Raw genomic sequence first — 21,462 nt, 5'->3', positions numbered from 1 at the left:
TTTCACTGTAGATTTGTCATTTTAAAACCTACAATTATTACTGCCGGTTCAGTGCTCTATATGCAAACCACTCACATTTTCTCCAGATTTAGTTTAGTTAGCCAGTTCATTTGCCAGTGTGCTGTTGAAAAGAGCTGAGCCAGGGTAATGTTGCCATTCAGCATATCATGACACAATCCAGTGAGTCTGGGCTCTTTATTTGGCAGAGCTCTTGGCATCAGGTGCTGGCCAGTGTGCTGTGTTTGTTGTGGTTCAGACTGGTCCAGTTGTAGGGTGCAGTGGTGTTTCAGGGTGAATGAATGTCATTATCCTTTAATCCCCATTTGCTTTCTGGAAAAAAAAAACTGAATAGTGCTAGAATCACTGACTCGATTTTTGGATCTAATTTTCATTACAAAGTGAATATCTGGTCCTCCCCCTCATTTTGAGTTCGTCATTTTGACGTTGGGAGCTGCATATTTAAACAGCCCCATAAACATTCACTCTGGACACTCAGACCACCTCCCCAGTCAAGACCAAAAACAGTATTCAAGATGGGCAGGGTGAGTAGGAATCACTTTAAAGCAAAAGAGAAAAAAAAAATTACAAAACAAAAAAATATATACATGTATAATCAAGGTTTCTCAGCCTTAATGGCAGAATATTGTGTAGCTTTTTTGTGTTTTGTTCAGCAAAATAGTTTGCGAATGCACATGTATGGATATATATTCATTCTATTAACTTTGCATTCACAAAATTGATTATTTGGGAAATGTGTTTAAAAACTACCTAGCGCTGCTATATTTTTGATACTTTGTTGTATATTTTTGATACTTTGTTTTGAAATTTGTTGTATACTTGCATGCAATGCCTAAATGATGACAGTGATTTTTAAAACTATTTTCTAAAACCTCTTGGCCTGCATTCAGATCAGTACTGTAGGACTGTGCAGGATTAGATTTATGTTTATGAAAACTACGTTTTTAATCACAGATGAGAACTATTTTGGACCTAAGATGGTCATCTGTGATTTTAGATGTGCAATATTGGTTGGTTGCTGGCATAATAAACTGACTAATACCATTGGTAGCTTGTTAAACTTGTTAATGTTGCAGGTAGACCAGCTGATCAATACTACATTTTAATATATCTTGAGAATTGTTCATAGCAAATCAGTGGATACCAATTAACATCAAGGTCACACTGGTCGGGCAAGATAAAATGTGTTTTGCTTGCTGGCCAATCAGCCCAAATCAGCATGAACATGGCCAAAAACATTGTTTAACCATTTTTAAATGATGTTAAGTGGTCATTGAAGTATTCTTGATGTCTCTCAGATTGTGTTTTTTGAGGACAAAAACTTCCAGGGCCGCCGTTATGAATGTGACAGTGACTGCTCTGACTTCCATACCTACCTGAGCAGCTGCAATTCTATTCGTGTGGAAAGCGGTGCCTGGGTGGTTTACGAGCGGCCCAATTACACAGGTAACCGGTATCTGCTAACCAGGGGAGAGTATCCTGAATACCAGGGCTGGATGGGCCTCAATGACTGTCTCAGTTCTTGCAAGCTCATCCGCTTTGTAAGTTCAACTAATACATTCAACATTGTGCATTAGTGAGCTTTTTTTCTAAGACTTACATAGCGTATAGAGTAGAACAAATATGATTTGCTATGTTTTTAGACCAGGCATAATGATTAAGCTGTTTTCACAATGCTGTGCTAAAACTGAATTCAAATTAAGTGGGTTAAAACTCAATAAAAGCCTAGGACAGTGCGAGTAGTGGAAGGTCATGCATAGACTTTTTCTAACCAGTTAACCTAATTAGGCCACAAGGCTTTTGCCAATAAAACAGTGTCCATATGGTCTGCAGTATGTGATTCAGTCTTGTTGAAAGACACACTTATGTGTAATGTAAGCAAATTTTAAAAAATGGGTTAAATCTATAAAATATCAGAACACTTTCTACCCAAAGGCCTGTATGAATATAGCATGGATACTATAATCTAAAATATATCTTCAAAATGCTCCAAAAATTTCAAGTTTAAACTGGGCAAACAAGATAAAAATGTCCATTAATTTACAAAACCTGCTTATGAAGGTCTTCAAGTATTATAGCTATGAATATAACCTGACTTTCACCAAACTGTCTTATTCCACATATCTTATTTTTGTCATTTTGTCCCATTTATCCAAACTCCAACCATCATGCACAAATATTTCTACCCCTTTTCCCTTCCTAAACCCAAATAAATCCAACCCATGCAGACAAGTGGAATGCAGTACAAGGTTCAGTTGTACGACAAGCCCGACTTCACAGGCCAGGCTATAGAGTCCATTGAAGACTGTCCATCTGTGCTGGAGAGGTTCCGTCTGAGAGAGGTCCATTCCTGCAAAGTTCTGGACGGTTACTGGATCTTCTATGAGCATCCCAACTACCGTGGCCACCAGTACTTCCTGGAGAAGGGCAACTACCGCAAACCAGTGGACTGGGGCGCGGTGTGTCCCACCGTGCAGTCTTTCCGTCGCTTCACTGAGTGATGTCCCTGTGTCACAATACTGCTTGTATGTGACTCACTGAAGGTCCTGCTGAAATAAAGTTTGGCTGGAGATTCACTCAGCAGCACATTTGTTGCTTGTTTGTAGTTTGTACTTAGACTAATATCAATAGCAAAGTATAGGTCTTAGATCTACAGTTATAGGGTAGAGATTGAGGTGAGTTCCAAATGAGAAAACAATTTCCACCTCCACCAATGAGCACCATCTCAGTCCCCTCAGTGTCCAGCAGCTCAGGGCAGAATGAATGCCGCATAAGAGGCCAAGGCACAGGTGACTGAAATCAAACAAAAAAAAAAAAAAAAAAAGAAAAAGATAAATAAATTTAAAGTGTTTTTTTTTTTTTTTTTTTTTTTTTTACATTAGAAAACTGAGGACTTCTGAAAATGTATTTGAAATTAATTAGACAGCTGCAAAAATTACAACAATACACTATTTATGTGTTTAGGTAGATTATTGTGTTTTACAAAACTGGGGTCCCACACCTTTTGACCAATGACTTTTCCAGTCATTCATGATTAACTTTATAAGGATTTTCAATATATTTTTTTTAAATTATAGCTGTTAGCAATTTCTTGCCCATAAAATATTTTTCAAGCTAAAGTGTTACTTTATATATATATATATATATAATGATAGATTTTAGCTTTTTCCATTACTTAATTTTATTAAATTCCCTGACTTTTCCACGTTCTGGAAATCACGCATTTAAAAAATTCCCTGATATTTCCAGGTTTTTCATGGCTGTGGAAACCCCTTATTTACCAGCAATAATAAAAGAACACAGTTCAATAACTCAAACAATTCCTTCATCATGTAATATTGTGTATAAGTCTAAAGATTCTGTCATACCAAGAATGATAACTATTAACCATAGTGTTTGTTTTTTTTTAAACACTCAAATTCTCAAAGCGGAACATCGAAGTCCCCAATATAAAAAATAACAAAAAAAAGAGAGGACAACACTTCTTTCCATTCAATGAACGACAGAATAGAGCCATCCGAATTTAGATGAAAATGATCCCTCTTTATAGATAAATTAACTGTAGGCTGTTCATGGGTCAACAAACAGTTTATAGGGAGGTGGCCTAATTGGACACTACCCATGTTTGTTATGTCCGGGGGGGGGGGGGATAGTTCATTCTCCTCCGTCAATATTTTGGGGTTTGGATTTATATTATATTGAGTACTTTTGTTAAGTTAAAGGTTAAGTAAAAGTATATTCCTTTTGGAATAATTTTTAGTTAGATTTTGCATGCTGTATTTTGTAGCTTATGTAGTAGGTTGTTGTTAGTCCTACCCCTGTGTGTTAAAAAATTGGTCTGATCAGCCAATATATAAGTCCCTGTTGTTTTTTTTTCTTTTGTAGGAGGTCAGTTTTGTATTTTTGAATTTGTTTAGAGCTTTAGTTAGTTTGTTTATTTGACCTTTATTTCGGGCCCAACCCTTTATTTTCATTCTGTTGTTATGACTATTGGGGAAATAAAAATCCTTATTTTTGAACTTTCCTTGCGACTCCTCTTGCTTAACTGCTTGGTCCCTGACATATGGTCAAACAACATAACTTTCTGCATCATTACATATGCATATTTGGATTGTACAAAAAACAGTAAACAGGGTCCAGCGTGTTAAATCGGAGGGCTTGTTGTCGGTACCCATGCCTGTCTCTATGGGGGGTACCACAGGGCTCGATTCTCGGGCCGACTCTATTCTCCCTCTACATCAATGATGTGGCTCTTGCTGCTGGGGACTCCAGATTCATCTTTATGCAGATGATACCATCCTGTACACGTCAGGCCCTTCGTTAGATACCGTGCTTAAAAATCTTCAGGAGAGTTTCAATTCTATTCAAATTCCTTTCAAAATCTTCAGTTATTATTAAATTCTGGTAAGTAAAACTAAGTGTTATGCTTTTCAAATCGTTCGTGCCAATACCGCTTGTCTACCTAACATCACCACGCTGGATGGGTCTGAGTTAGAATATGTTGATACATATAAATATCTAGGTGTCTTGTAGACAGTTCTCTCTCCTTCCAGCCACACATTAACAAACTAAGATCTAAAATTAAATCGAGCAATTGGTTTTCTTTTCCGCAACAGGGCCTCTTTTACTTATGCTGCCAAAATGGCTTTGGTGAAAAATGGACTATCATTCCAATGTTTGACTTTGGTGATGTTATTTATAGAACTGCCCCAAATTTTTCTGCTGAAAAAACTGGACGTGATCTATCATAGTGTCATAACGTTTTGTTACAAATGCTCCTTACAACACCCACCACTGCCAGCTCTAGCATTAGTTGGTTGGCCGTCATTAACTATGCGGCGTTTAACTCATGGTACCAACTTATTTACAAGTCTTTGCTTGGTAAAGTCCCGCTGTATTTAAGTGTCTAGTTACTATTGCTGTACCTACTCGCAGTCTACGATCTAGTAGGTATATTGCCTTAGTCCACCCCGAAAGTCTGCAAAACATTGGCCGCCAATCCTTCCAGTTTGCAGCCGCCAATGACTGGAATGGATTACAAAAAACATTAAAACTTGAAACACTCATATCACCAGGTTTTTGCTTTAACAACTACTCCTTTCTGAGCATCTGACCGATCTTTGTACTTGTTAATTGTCTTCAAATGCTCCTCTCCGTAATTGCGGTCATACAATCCATGCTCTTAAATGATCATATTGGTTAGATAGATTTTTAATAAGATACACCTTATATATTCAGTAAAAATTATTTATTTGTTTTTTAATCTTCTAAAATAGTTGTTCGCTGTGTCATAATATGTCTTAATTATGTTGCTTAACAGACTCACATATATCTTATCCTGTTTTTGATACCTGGTATTGCCTTATTGTGTTTTTACTTGTAATTTTATAAATTTGCACTCCCTGTGTTCTGTGTATTTATTATGTAAACACTATGTTGTCTGCACATGTTTCGCCTTATCCTGTGGCCAGGTCGCCGTTGTAACTTGAGAATTTGTTCTCAATCGGCCTACCTGGTAAAATAAAGGTTAAAAAAAAAAAAAAAAAAAAAAAAAAAAAAAAACATGGCTTATACACAATCAGAATTTAGAGTCAGAAATTCTGTTTTACTATGCTATCCAGTGAGATTCTAGAGCCAAAATTTTCCATTTATGATAAACCATTAAATACTCGCCAGAGTCCATGAGCAGAAGGAACTTGTGTATCCAGCTGGATCTCGACACAGCTCCCAGTGTTCAGATTTAATACAGCAACTCCTGCTCACTCCATCAGCCTGAAGCCAAACTACACCACCACAACTAACTTCTAGTGATTACATGGGCTGAGTGAGACATACCTGAAAACAGACAGCCAGGAAAGACTGGGATTTTGATCACTGAGAGATCACTGGCACCGTTTTCATAACACGTTCTTTTAGCACACAAATAAGCGAGTGTGGTTGTGAACCTGTGAACTTGAATATACAGCAGGTGGCGGTAAAGCACCGTATGAGCTGGTTGCCAACCAGCCAAAAAAACGCTTAAGAAGAAGAAACGTTAGCGTGATCCTGAACTAGGAAATTGTTCAGATGTAAACAGGAGGAGATTAACTAAAGGTTTGAGCCGATTTTTTAATCCTTCATGGCGTGGTTGTTTATTTGATGACGGTATTAATCTGATGTATCTTTTAATATAAATTTCGAGAGTCACTATTAAACTCCCCAGTGGGATAAATGAAGCTTCATTGGTTAATAAGCTGTAATGTCAAATGTTTTGGTGCATTGTAATTCATAAATTATGCATTGGGTATCCGGAGCTCAATGACAATATAATGTTACGCTTAACTATATTAAATATATACTAATAAATACTAACTAAGAAGTTTATCTTCTTTCTTAATTTACACAGTGATGGAAACTGGGTAAGACATGTGACTCCTAAAATTGACCCCCCTACATATTCACAAGCATCTGTTTAACATGAATATTCTGCTGGCTGACATTAAAACCAGCTTCTGATCATTTTTAATAGTTTCTAGCTGGAACATTTAGGGTCTTATCTGTTCTTATGGTTGGTTCAGGACTCAGAGGATCATCTTGGTCCAGTTATGACAGTTGGACCAGGCAACAAACCTTCCAGACAGCCTTTCTGTAAATAAAATGAAACTTATGGTTGTTGAATTGTGTTGATTTGAAGGTCTCTTTAAAGTAACATTTATCTAGCTGGTTAACATGGATCGGGAGTGTCAAACGTAAATCACATGGAAGCTCTGGATCCCTGCACGAGCTTTGATATCAGCAACACATACCATGTTAGTTTTCAGTAGTTTTCAAATGGTCAAAACCATGTGGAGTGATGGAAGAGACTTGATTCGTTGGATCAGGTGTGTTTAATTAGGGGTGTGAATATCTAAGACTCACCGGGCACTGGGCTCCAGCCCTCCCGCGATACACATTGAGTGTTTGACAACCCCGGGACATTAGACTGGTCATTCGATAGGAATGAAAACTTTGAGAAATGATTGTGATAGTCTTGGGAATGTCAGTAAAAGGAGTTATAATAAATAATTAAAATGCATGTAAATGAACTAAATCAGAAAATATATTGCACAAAAGGAACAAAAAATAATTATTTTCAGCAAAAAAAAATAAACAAACTTCTAGCTGTCTTTTTTTTATTAATATCTATATATATATGTTTTTCTGACAAACATATTTTGCTTAAAACTAGCTATTTACTCATATTTGTAGCAAGGCACCAAGAACAAACAAAAAAAAAAAAAAAAAAGAACGGTTGATTTTTGGATGCACATATAGGACTGGTGTTCTTGGACTATGTGTCAACCAATCTCTTCTTTCTGTTCTTCCATGCTTCACAGCTCTCCATTCCTACAATTCCCAAAGTCATCGCGATACCTTTCTTGAATACCAAGCGAGCTGAATCCTCTTGTTATATTCCACTCCTGTTCTTCCTTAAAAACTTATCGTTCTTGATCTTTTGAAAATACTTCCACCTCCTGCCTTTGCTCTGTTTCTCCCATCTTCCATTCGTTTAGTTCTAATCGTTCCTCCCTAAATCATGACTGAACCAGAGCTTGCTCACAGATGGTAACCCTGCCATCTCTGATGAAACGGCTGGCAAAGCAGAGTTGTGCGAGGTTTCTATGGCATCGAGCATGCTCTCGCTTCCTGGAGGGTGCTGATCCGGAACCCCTGCGTACGTGAAAGAGGACATGCTTGGAACTGCTCAAGTTCGACCGCAAGCAGCTGCGTTCGATCTGAACACACTCCAAGGCCGACAAGTTTGTCAAAATGCCGTCAGGCGGTGTGGAGACTGCACCCGACGGGCAAGACGACACGACACAATTACTATTTCATTAACTAACCGGCTGGTGCGGTTATGTGGTGAAGTACAAGCTGGACCACATGCTCCAGAAGGATTGAGACGGTAACGGAACGGGACTCGACTAACACGCAGCTTCCTGCCGCTGCCCCTGCTTGCTATTGAACACATTCACTGACCTTGAGGCCAACCAGCTGTTGACCCCCATGACCTGGTGAGTATGAAAGTGGGAGACGTGAATCTTGAATGTTATGAAAACATTTATCCACAGATAAAGAATCTCCTTCAGAAACTGTTTTATTAAAAGACCATCATTTGGCACAAGGGTTAGGCGTTATGATGGTACTACATTGCAAGCAGTAGGCAATGATTCATGAGTTAGAAGTTTCTTCTATACCGTGTGAGTATAAGTGGGCCAGAAATATTATACTACATGTTTTAAAACATTGTCAGAAACCATTTAACATTTGTTCAGAACATTTTATTTCTTTTAAAGAAATTACTGCTTTTATCACACAAGGGGGATGCTTTAAAAACTCATCACAAATGACAGTAAAGACATTTATAATGTTTACAAAAAAATCTTTTAAAACAAATGCTGTTTTTCAACTGTCTATTTATTTAAGAATCCTGGAAATGAAAAAAAAATTGTTAGCAATAAACGGCCAGAACAAACCCTTGTTCATCCATTTCAGCCTTCCCAAATCAGGAAATTATTAGGAATGATTTCTGAAGGATGTCCGACATGTTGTGACACTGCCGATTAAGAAGTAATGGCTGCCGGAAGTTCAACTTTGCCATCACAGAAAAAAAATTACATTTGGCAAATATTTAAAATAGGAAAACAGATTTAAATTCACCAATATTATCGTATTATTATTTTTACTCAAATAAATGCAGCCTTTGCGGTCAGAAAATGAGAGAAATTTATGTTCAAAAAGCATTCAAAATCTGGACTGTCGACGCGCACATGGGGTGATGCACGATTTTGGTCATAATTTTCTGTACAGAAAAGTCAAAGGCATTGAAACGAGCACCGAAACGAGTGTTACTCAATTAAAATGAATCTGCTTTGAACTTCTCTTTTCCCGTAAAATTTAATGTGACAAACAAATTCTTTTAAGTGTTATAAGGCAATGGGAAATGTGATCAATGGTCAAACAGGTACTATGTGATCGTTGTGTGTGAACTCAATTAGAAAAAGAAATGCTCTCTGAAGTATATTTCTTATGGAGTTTATTCATATAAACAATGAAGATATAAGCCTGTAGGGCAATCTCTGTGTTATTTTTTTTAAGCTTCAGACGAAATCATGAAGTTCTGAATACCAAGTGGTCTAACTTTTAAGATATTGTGGCATCATTTAGGAAGTTCTACTGCTGGAATGTACATGGAGGTTAAGTGCAAAGATGTTTTATACTTAGAAGTCTGTGTTGGAACTCTTTTTGTGTGTTTAATATTGTTGCCAACTTTCGTAAGTGTGTTGTATCTCTATTAGGGAGTGATTCAAATCTCTTTGATCCACACGTTTGGGCATAGCGATTCAGACACATGATGGCAGAGAGGACAAAAGTTGTAATGTTTTAAACCACTTGAATGAACATCACTGGTGAATTGATGCCTGATTGCATCAGTTTGCAGACAGTAATACAGACAGGAAGGAAAGAAAATTTAGTTTAATAGGCTTTAACAATAAACATGGCGTGTCTAGTATAGAGGCGGCTTGTAAGTTAGACTCCACATTGACATATCATCTCATCAGCTTTGCTTCTGTGGCTTACTGGTTTACATTCTGACTTCAACAGCGGTGATTGTGTACTTAGTAAAAAGTACACAACACCACACACCACACACCCACACACAAGTGCTGCTCGTGCCGTTGATCTTGTGTTATAATTGTTTCAGAGCTTTGCACCCTACTGGCACCGCCCCTGTTTTAACCTTTTATATATGGACTGAACCAGTGTGGTGGTCTGGGTTTTGAGGGCCATTCTGGTTACTCTTGGAATCATGTCTCATTGATCTAACCTGTGTTTGTGCGCAAGCCGAAGGAAAATACATGAGGAGTCTGAATACTGAAGGCATTGTCGTTTAGGATCACTAGAATTAACATCTGACACAGTTGCTGAACTTGTGCCTTGTATCTCTTTCAAAAACACCTATTTGAAGTACATTCATAACGACCTTTAAAAGCTATTGGAAAAGAGATTTGAACATGTGTTTGTAGGGAACTGATTAAATGTCTAGGCCCGGAGGAAAAGACATGATTGTATTGCATCAAATATTAAAGGAATAATATGGGTTATTTTCTCCAAACCTCCAGTGATAAAGAACAGGCAATGATCGCAGTACTGGGGCTTAAAAATGAAAGCCTGGAAGACCAGAAAACCAGAGGCTTTAGCGGAAATGCCCAGCTCATATTTGTATATTAAAGCAATTTCTTCAGTAATAAAATGGGGGTAATGAGGTTGTCAACTGTGAATAGTGTTTTTTTTAAATGGACCTGCCTTGTTGTAGATAGAGAAACTTCTAGTTAGCGCATTACCCAACATCGTGGTTGAGTTGCCTATATGTTCTACAGTGTTTTGGCGGGATGAGTGTGTTTCTGGTATCTGCATTTATCAAGGACGCGTGCCTATTAGGTTTATGTTATTTATTTATTTTTTTTTTTTAGCTGATCATCACCAGTGTTAACGTATGCTGTAAATATATTTCGTATTTTAAATCTATTGGCAGTGCTGCCCAAGGTGGAGTTAGTCGAGAACACAGTGACAGTGGCTGCGTCTGAGATCTCAGATTAGGTACTTCTTTTTGAATACTTGCAACCATATATCTTTTTAAATCGTATTTAAATATGTGTAATTGGAAAGTAACTAATACATTATTTTGTGTTGTCATATCCCTGTCCCATGGCCCATGGGATAATTACAGCATCCAAGTATCATTAGATGATACACTGCAGAATCTTGCCAGTAGTAGTTGGTTACTTGTTTGCATGCTGTTTTATGCATAGAGGGAGGCAGGAAGGTCTCTGTACGAGAAAGCATACATTTAAGCGAGTGATGGAAGCATGAGAGGAACAGGAATAAGAGAGAGGGTGTTGGAGGAATGATAGCTGGTTTTTGTCAGAAGGTGAGTGACGAGTGTTAGAGGCAAAAGTAAAAGGCAGGTAAAGACCCACGTGGCCCGAGTTCACCCTCACCTCTGCTGAAAGTGCAAACTGGAAGACAGGGGAGGTAAAGCTGTTGCTGATGAAACACATCAGGAGGATGGATTGCGAGGACTGGAGAAGAAAAGAAACGAACACCAACGATAAAGCACCTATCCCCTGTGTAGACCCTGCCATTATACACATACTATTTCCATGTTCCTCTCCTGGACTGAGTATCCCTGAAAGGATTTTAGAAACAGAGTTTTCCTCCGAGTGTGGGTTCAAATGTGGATGTTTTGCTATTGGGTGTTTAACCCTGTGCTGGGCATTTGTGCTTAGGTGGATTAGTTTGTGTCTAGAACAGGAGAGTGTATTGATCTGATTGGTCAAGAAGCGATCCAGGTCCCCCCTCGTTGAGCCAAAGCAAAAAAAAAAAAATTGATTTATGAAAAATCTCTTGATTGGTGATGGTGTTAGGGGAGATAAGGAGATATGACAGGTAAGGCTTGCACAGTAATAAGGTCACCATCGCTGATCCTATCTTGGCATGTCTTCACACTGCCTCATGTCTCATCTGTTTCTAATCTTCCTTCTGAGTCGCGCAGTGTGCATATACCAAAGTCTGTACTAAACCAATATGTAGATTCAAAATGTGGCTTTTTTCAATGGTTGATTCACCATTACATTTGGCATCTTATTGCATGCTATCAAATAATCCGCAAAAGCCATGGATCAACGCATTTTTATACATTAAAAATTATTTCTTCGTCCTGGATGTTGGTCATTGGAAAGAGACCAGAAAATTAAAGATTCTTCACCACATTTTCAGGAGAGCACTTTATTTTTAGTGAGCACTTTATTTACAGGTGCATCTCAATAAATTAGAATGTCGTGGAAAAAGTAATTCAACTCAAATTGTGAAACTCATGTATTTACAAATCATCAATGCACACAGACTGAAGTATTTTAAGTCTTTGGGTTTCTTTTAAATTGTGATGAGTTTTGGCTCACAATTAATAAAAACCTCAAACAATTAAGCATATGGTGACATGCGCAATCAGCTAATCAAACTCAAAAGATCTACACAGCAGTGAATACACACACCATGAACACACACGCGAGTCACAGAGCAGTGGCCAGCCATTTATGCTGCGGGGCCCGGGGAGCGGCACTTGGGGTTTGGTGTCTTGCTCAAGAGGCACCTAAGTCGTGGTATTTTGCTGGCCCAAGACTCGAAACCCACACCTTAAGGGTTAGGAGTCAAACTCTCTAACCACTAGGCCACGATGTTCCAGTTGCATTGCATTTGGGGTGCCAGTGTCGTCTGCTGGGTGTGGTCCATTGAGTTTTTTGAAAACCAAAGTCACTGCAACTCGTGTACCAAGCTATTTTTGGGAGCACTTCATGCTTCCTTCTGCTTACCTGCTTTTTGAAGATGCTGGATTTCATTTTCCAGCAGGATTTGGCACCTCCTGCCACACTGCCAAAAGCACCAAAACGTTGTTAAATGGGCCATGGTGTTGGTGTGCTTTGACTGCACGCAAACTCACCAGACCTGAACCCCACAGAGAATCTATGGGTATTGTCAAGAGGAAAATGAGAAAACAAGAGACCAAACAATGTCAAAGAAAACTGGGCTTCGATACCACCTCAGCAGTGCCACAAACTGATCAGCCCTCCTGCCACACTGAATTGAGGCAGTCTTAAAGCAAAAGGAGCCCCTACCAAGGTATTGAGTACATGTACAAGTAAATTAACATAGTACTTTCAGAAGTCCAACAATTCACTAAAAATTTTTTTTTTTTTTTTTTTTTTTATTGGTCTTATGAATTTTTAGTTTGTTGAGATAGTGTATTGGTGGGTTTTGTTTAAATTGGAGGTCCCCGCCAAAATCATGACAATTAAAAGAACCAAAGACTTAAACTACTTCAGTCTGTGTGCATAGAATGTATTTAATACACAAGGTTTCACAATGTTTGAGTTGAATTACTGAAATGAAACTTTTGCATGACATTCTATTTTTATTGAGATGCACCTGTAAATGATGCATGTTTTTCAACACTGAACCTGTGCGATATGGGGAAAATATCTAATTGCAATATTTTTTTAAATAAAAGTCAAGCTTCAGCTCAATATTGTCAATAAATGAAATTTTCCATGACATTCTAATTTATTGAGATGCACCTGTTTTATTGACCAAATGGAACTAGCAACTTAAGGCACATTTGATGTTTGTACTGTTAGGCATCTTTCTCCAGCTCTATTCCAGTTGTATGTGCTGCTTGGCTGGCACAGATGTTCAATGGTTTCCTCTTTTTTGTGTATTTAGTAAAAAAAAAAAAAAAAAAAAAAAGTTGCTAAATCTTAGCAACGAAAAATTCGCTAATTTGACAACACTGCCTCTTGTGAGCATAAGAAGGGAGACTTCTTTCAAAAAATCTTACTCAAGTAGACTAAACACCAAACTTTTGAACGGTAGTGCATATCTAGACCTGCACAGTTCATACTAAACTTGTGATTGGTTGGTCATTTCCAGAAGCTTCGCATAAATGTAGTAGATTCCGACATTTAGGCATTTACTACAGACATTGCTAATCCAGTGCAAATTTGCTGAAGATTTCAGATGTTCTGTCCTGAAAACTAATCCTTTTTGTATAGGGATTTAAATGTGGTCTCTAGCTTAAACTTGTATTGAATCAAGTGAACATCTTTTGTTTTGAAATTCATCTATACAACAGTCGTTCAATGCAGAACAGTTAAATATTTTTGTATTGTAATTATTATTATTGCATTAGCTCTGGCTGCAGTTGCAATCAGTGGTGCATTTGTCACAGTTGCTCAGGACCTCCTCATGAAAAAACTTTCTCCTCTCTCAAATGCTGAAATGATGCTGGATTCCATCTTTTAATGGCTGGTCACAAAAGTCCTTTTGTTCTTTGGCGTAGACGACGGAACAAAGCACCATCCTGTTTTCAAAAGAGCTCTGAAATCACTGGAGTGAGTGCTATGTAATTTTAAACCAGACCTATTCATATCTCATAGATAAATTACAAAAACTATAAACACAAAGGCATCAGCCCACTTTTCTACTCCGACAGAAGCCCTTAATGTATGCCTACACCAAACAGCACCACGCCATGTTCCCTTAGATCATTGCAACAACCGGTGTACGCACAGACCCAATGCACATTTTGACTAAAACACTGACATGTCAACCAGAGTGTGTCCCCATATGTGCCATATTGCTAATTGGCCAGGGCTTTGGAATTGATATCTCTACAGAATTCTTTTTTGGTGTGTAAAAAAAAAAAGTTTAAACATTTATTCTTTACCATAACATCCCTGTAGGTCAGTGCGCTGCTTTTGTCTCCCTCAGTTTTAGTGTAAGGTTTCCTTTCTGTGCTAGTGAACTTCCATTCTTGTCCGTCACTTTAGAGTTGGTTCACATAGAACTTTTTTTTATGTAAATATTTGATCACTGAGGTGCATCTTTGCTACTTCTGTAACGCAAATGAGCAATGCCCTTTTTAGACTCTGTTAAAGTTGATACAGAATGCATTGTGTTTAAAAACAGCAGATGTACACAAAATGTGTTGACGTCATCTTAAAAATGCCGCGCTCATACACAAAATGTTATAAAAAGCAGCAAGACTTGGTACAACAATCAAATACCTACATAGAAAACTATTACAAAGCAGTGCAATGGAAATGCAAAAATCCATTTTTGCTTTAAAAATGTGAGATGCCAGGGCAGTGGAGTGAGAGAAAAAAAGGCAAGTTAACTTTTTAAACTTTAGTGTCACATTTTTATAATGCTGTTTCACACACAAGATGTGAAAAAAAGAAAGACGCGATGGTCAAAGATGTCTATCCAGCATGTGTGTATATAGAAAAACATATTTTGTGTTTAAATGTGAGACAGTGTAACGAGTAGTGTAATGTAATGAAAGTGTAGTTTAACTCAAGGACTAAAAATGCATTTTTTAAAAGTTGAACTACTTCAGTGCTGCGTTTTTAGAGCTGTAGTTTGAGATGTGAGCACAATGTCAAATACATCCGTTTAGTGCATGTTTACATAGGAAAAACAATGAAAAGAGTGCAGTGGAATGCAAAAACACATTCTACTTGAAAAGCCACTTAGAATGCATCTGCTTTGCATCCATTACTCCTACAATACATGATGTTTGCATGTGTTTGAAAATTCGTCTTTTGATATCTCATCGTTATTAGACATTTAAAATTCAGCGTGCCTGCTATCTCTGCATTCCTTATCGCTTTTGTTTTTTTCTTTCTTTTTCTTGTCTCGTGTGTGGTGTGTGTTGTGGTGAGAGAGAGAGAGAGAGAGAGAGAGGACAGGCAGACAGACTGACTGACCAGGGGGGGCTGCCGTAAAATTGTTCTCTGCGCTCAGGGCTTGTCGATATTTCCTCTAGAGCTGGTCAATGTGACGGATAAATTGTTTTATTTTTATTGTTTTTTTTTATCTTCCCTTCACCTGAATGTTGTTTCTTTTCTTTTAAAGTCTCTCTCTCCCCCCCCCACCCCTCCCTCTCTGTCTCTCTTTCTTTGTGCTTGTCAAATTTTCTTTTTTGCCCTCCACCCCTGTATTGGCAGAGAAGACATCTGTAGTAAAAGGGCCTAGCTGGAAGTGATTTTTTTTTCAGGAGCGCCCTCACAGATTTTCTTGTCAACTTTCCAGCAAAGCTTTTAAAATGGAAATTGCGGCGAAATCGTTTACTCGTCCCGATTCCCCGGCCAAGCCATAAACTCGGAACACTGTTTCACCATGCACTCAGGCACAACAACACGGGAGTAGTTCAGCATAAAAAAACAATTGCTGGTGTGTTCATGATAACAAAACAGTGCATAGATTGATTTCTTATAAAAGACTACTATTAAAGGAGGTTACAATATCAGCACCATTTTCTGTGGACTGACCATTAAATGCTAAGTACACACGTATGCAAAAAATATGTCAAGGCATGTATTTTATATTCCGCTAGTAGCTGGCGTACGCCACACACCTACATCGAGGGCCCTGCTGTGTGTGTTCTTGTCAGAAGGCTGTAAATAACTTCAGCAGCAGATGGCAAACCAGACCAGCTTTGCTTGCAATGGAACCGCCAATGAATTCTGGGACTGAGTGTGTGTTTGTGTATGTTTGTCCTTGTGTCTGTGACTGTTTTAACTCTTTCTTGTTTAATAATATTAGATGGTCAGCAGTGGTTTTGGCACCATCCTCTAGATCAGTGGTCACAAACCCTGGTCCTGGAGGCACTCAACACTGCTTATTTTGCATGTTTCCTTTCTCTGACACCAATTTCAGGTCTTGGAGTCTCTACTAATGAGCTGATGACCTGAATCAGGTGTGTTTGATTAAGGAGACATGCAAAATGTGTAGTGTTGGGGTGTCTCCAGCCCTGGCGTCTCATGTTCATACTATCAATTCCTAAATAGTATGTGAGATTAGAGAATTAAGTGTGGTGCAAAGCATAGTATGTTGAAAAGAGTGTGCAAAGTGTCTGTGTGTTGTATTATTTTTGGTGTATTTTTTTGGTGTCGATCTGTGCACACTCTAATGGCTTAGACTTGCCCACAATCCATTGCGCTTTTTGCAAAGGATTCAAGTCCAGAACTGCCAAACACAAATAAAACGCCTTCGAAAAACTACAAACGTGGCGGATGCGTGCGATTGACAGTAAGGTAGAGCAGTTTACAAAAAGGGGTTTGAGTTACTAATAATCAACTTTTAACCTGGTAAAAAATATTAACTTTTTGTTATTTGTGTTCTATTTCATCTGCAACAGCAATGTGAACTTTTATAAACATCCATTTGGTCGTTAACTTTTAAATGCAACATTATGCAGAAAATGAGCAGAGTTCTCTGCATGAAAGACCCACAACTGGCAGATCAACGAGCTACTTATTTTCTCTCCAGTAGGGTAGGAAGTTAAACTAAATTAAATGTGGAGGATGTTAACTGTGACAGGATGATTGACGGGCCAGTTTACAGTGACAGGGTGTGTGTAACAGGTGCGACAGAGCGGCCCTTTAAAGACGCAATTGTATGACGTTATAGTATGTCCCAGAGCTTGCCTACTCTTCTACTACACATTCAAAAGTGTGTACTTTTTCTTCACTATTATAGTATATTATTTTATAGTTTTAGTGTGATTGTGTAAGTTGGGACTTTGGGGTGAGGGGAGGGTTGGGGGTTGGTGATCTATGTGATATTGAATAACTACCATTGGACCACACCCTGTTTCTTTTTGAAGTTCCTTAATATATAAATTTTTAATTTTGCTAGCAGTACTATTTACTTAATATATTAATAATATTAATACTAATAATTATTATTATGATATTAATAATAATAATAATACTAATAATAATAATAATAATAAAGAATAATAATAAAACCAAAGAAGCTTTATGATTTATAACAGCCATTAAGTTAAATTATTTATTATTTTTTTATTCCGCAAAAATATTTTTTCAAGTGGTTTTCACAAGTGACCGTGAAGATATTTATATGTTACACAAAAAAAATTCAAGAAAGTGCTTTGTCTTTTGAACTTTCTGTTCAATCAACGAATCCTGGATAAAAATATCATGATTTCCACAAAAATATTAAGCAGCACAGCATTTTATTATGGTGGAAACGCCAAAGGATGGGGTGCCAGATTGGGCACTGGCTCCAGCTCTGCAACTGACACCATGTCTGTGGGAAAAGGGGACATGGAATACCAGCATTTAGAGCCTCTGGCTAACATGGAACCAGAGATAGGGAGCCCCTTGACAAAGTTTTTCTAGGCTCTAACTTTCAAACTGAATGACTTGGAGGTGCCAAACATGATGGAAGTGGTTGAGAATGAGGGCTGATAAGCAGAATGTTACTGTTTCAGCACTTGATATTTTGTGCTTAAGGCATTCTTTTCTCAAACACAGGAACGTTCCGATGTACCTTCTGTCAGACAGAAGTAGAGGAGGACGAATCGGCTGTGCCAAAGAAAGATGCCCGAACTCTGGTGGCTCGATTCAACGAGCATCTTGTATCGAGACCCATCTATGTCCCATGCTACGAGAGACGAGGACATCAACTTGTCCCATGCTCTGTTCTCTGGAGCCCATGCACGAGCCGTCGAAATCAAACCAAGCCCTAACAACAATCAGAGGTCAGCATCTCCTGTTCAGTCAAAGTGGCCAGTCATATGCACGAGACTGTGTTGTTTTCACCTAAAACTATTAAAGTTATTTATGAATTGAAGCTGAAATCACATAAAAGCTAAATAGACATATTAAAAATAAAAAGAATTACTAAAAACTAAATGAAAATTAAAACTGAAGACAAAAAAATTCAGATTCAGAATATTAAGTAAATATTAAAATAAAAAAAAATAAAAATAAAAAAATTGGCAATCAAGAATGTACATGGCAGGTTTTTTTTTTTTTTTAGACCATTTATTTTGAACCGATTAGCAAAACTTCATTGTCGTCAGCTTTGATGATTTTTCCATCCACTTTTAACAGATAAAGGACGGCGAATTAAAGTCATGTTTATGTTGTCAACAAATTAGTAATCCAACTTTGCTATTTTCCTCAGTCGGGAGCGGGCCGCCCAAGCCGCAGGAGGAGCTGGTGCACCTGGTCGGGAAGTATGGAAAAACAAAGGCTCATCGTATGACCTCTACTCGCAAGATGTGGTCATCAGCATGGAAGACCAGGAGCCTCAGCCTGGCCAGACTACTGAGGGAAAAGCCCCCAAAGAGAGGCCCGTGTGGCTGACGGAAAGCACAGTGCAGGGGGCGTACAGTGAGACCGATGCTCTGAAGCAACGTGAGTCACATTGACTATTTTGAAAGTGTTTTTGTGCTGATGGTTACATATTAACGCAATGTTTTTTGGATTTCATGATTTGCCTGCTTATTCTTGTTTATATACCTCATGGGTCTGAATGCACAATCTAACTAGGTATAAGGGTGAAGGCACTGATTGGTTAAAAGAGATATTTTATCCTATTGTCACTCCAATATTTTGTTTGGAACACAAAGAAGTGATATTAAGCAGAGTATCCAAGCTGCTATTGCTATCCATGCTTTTTTCTTTCTTTCTTTCTTTCTTTCTTTCTTTTTTCACTTTCACTTTCTTTTATTTTTTTCTTTCTTTCTTGCTTTCTTTCTTGATTTTTTTTTTTCCCACCCCAAACATACATATCTTTCTTTCTTTCTCTTTTATTTTTACCTACAAAGACAAAAGAGTACAATAAAAGTAATCTATTTGACTTATCATTGTGCAATATTCTAGATTTTGATTCTTCAAAAGCCATAAAATAGCTTTGCATGAGAAATATACAAATTTACAGTCCTTATTCAATGACACACTTTGCTTTCACCTCTGATATATTTAAAAAAAAACGTATTTGCATATTCAACACCATTGAAGAAGGATGAGAAAGAAACCCCAAGATACAGTTAACCTCTTCACTTTTGCACATGTATCACGCAGCTCGTTTATGGCCCCGTTCTGACCCATCCAAGACGTCCAGAATCCACACCGCTGTAGCCCCCCTTCCCTCCCCCGTCCCCCCCTCCTGGATGTGAAAGACCCCATTATTTGATTTTTTTATTGCATTTATGATGGTTTATAAGAAACCAAATATACAGTTAACTTATTCTTGCATGTATTTATTTGCATATTCAAACAAACAACTTAAGTTTATGCCTCTGTTTACCCAGTGTAAAGCTGCGTCAGTCCCCCTGTATGGTTTCACGAAAGCGGACTTGCATTTAGAAGTCACAGTGTATAGCCAGTTATCTCGGGTTAATAATGTGCATCCTAAATTGGCTTTTTTTTTTTTTTTTTTGGTTCGTTACCTGACTTTTTATTACACGCAGTCCGGCGAGGAATCTACAGTACCGCCCCCCAGGAGGGAATAGGACAGGGAATGACTGGACGAGGAGCCGCACAGGATGAGAATGAGGAGGTGATGCTGGCTCTCCTCATTCATGAGAAGAGGAGCGGAGTTGGTCCAGGAGGTGCTGTTGTCTCCAGACCGACTGTTCCAGCGGCTAACGCCAGCGACTCTGACAGCGATACCAGTGAATCAGATGAGGACTCGCTGCCCCAGGCTCCAGCCCACACTATGCACAACGCTACAGCTCTGCGGCCAGGAAAACAAGAGGATGAGGAGGATGAAGATGGATGATGATGAGTTCGAGGAGGTTGGGGATGACCCTGTGGTTATGGTAGGGGGAAGACCCTTCTCTTACAGGGAGGTGAGCCAGAGACCAGAGCTGGTGGAACAGATGAGCGCTCAGGAGAAAGAGGCGTACATTGAGATGGGCCAGAACCTCTTCCAGGACATGTACTTCTGAGTTCATCTTGTCTGCCTGCATCACATGCATTCTGTCTTTGTCACTTTTGGCTGTTGTTGTTTTTTTTCCACAAAATTGTTTTGATCGGTCTCCTTTGCACACTCTTAAACTATGTTGTGCGGCGTGCCAGAGCTGAGAAATATTGTGTTATATCTGTTAACCATTCTCCTTTTTTCTCGCCCCTCTGCCATATTCACATATGAAACTACTCTGGTGCCAATGATACCAAAGTATCACAGTTGTAAATATGAGTATCATACATTGGCAAACACGCAGTGCTATGTTTCCGGTTTGTTTGCGGTCTTGCCACATTGAGAGACTTCCAAATGAATAGCAGTGTTGCTGCAGTGACCTCTGGGATGGTTTTACTCGAAAGAAAACCCCAAACCACAGTATTTAGCAGGACTTGCAGTTTGAATGGAAAGACAAACATTTTTTTTTTTTTTTCTTCTCGGATGGCTGCCTTGACATGATATTAAATGGAGTTTTGATGAGATGTTTGTTTAGAGTGAGATTGCTTTCCTTTTAACGGCAGAAATGAACACTTTCTTCTCTGATCTCTGCCTCAATGGATTTTTTTTCTTTCAGTTGGTTAGATGTTTAACGGTAATAAAAAGCTGAGTGTAAAAACTTCAGTCTGTGTATTCATGAATCTGTGTGTACAGCAACCTCAGTGAAAGCTGAATATGAATGGATGAGCTTCATAAACAAGAATCCTGCTGTTATTTCACATAAATGTATGCACAGAATGGTCTTAGCAAATTGTGCCACTCCGTTTTTTTTTTTTTTTTTTTTTGTCTAGAAAGTAAAATGGGTTGTTTTGCAGTGGCTGTTGCCAAAAAAAATGTTTGAATTGACCTCTTATGTGTGATCATGTAATTGAATTAGGAACAGAGTCTCTGGGGATGTGCTTTGGTGCAGCTGCGGATGAGACGATGTGGGAGATGAAATCTGTGGTGAGTTGATGCGCAGCCAGAGAGAAAACCAGCAGAGCTGCTGTCACGTCACATTATAGGTCCAGCACTATGGAGTCAAGTATGGGTATCTGGGGCTCAGAGCAGTGGATGTGTCTAAATGTAGGTGGTGTTTCTAAAGGTTTC

The 21,462-nt window shown here is 38.4% G+C and overlaps 1 protein-coding gene and 1 pseudogene across 1 annotated transcript; both read left to right on the top strand.

Moving 5' to 3' along the window:
- Window positions 1-481: 481 nt before the first annotated feature.
- Window positions 482-2,606, top strand: LOC109083995 (gamma-crystallin S-like). Its single transcript, XM_042764528.1, has 3 exons — window positions 482-542; window positions 1,317-1,559; window positions 2,247-2,606. Exons 1-3 carry the CDS (start codon window positions 534-536, stop codon window positions 2,517-2,519), a joined length of 525 nt encoding a protein of 174 aa, XP_042620462.1. The 5' UTR covers window positions 482-533; the 3' UTR covers window positions 2,520-2,606.
- A 4,993-nt stretch (window positions 2,607-7,599) lies between these two features.
- On the top strand, window positions 7,600-20,997 carry LOC122146128 (annotated as a pseudogene).
- Window positions 20,998-21,462: the final 465 nt, after the last annotated feature.

This window comes from Cyprinus carpio, chromosome A9 (genome assembly GCF_018340385.1).
Source record: "Cyprinus carpio isolate SPL01 chromosome A9, ASM1834038v1, whole genome shotgun sequence".
NCBI lineage: Eukaryota > Metazoa > Chordata > Actinopteri > Cypriniformes > Cyprinidae > Cyprinus > Cyprinus carpio.
This window is presented reverse-complemented; position numbering and strand designations above follow the sequence as displayed.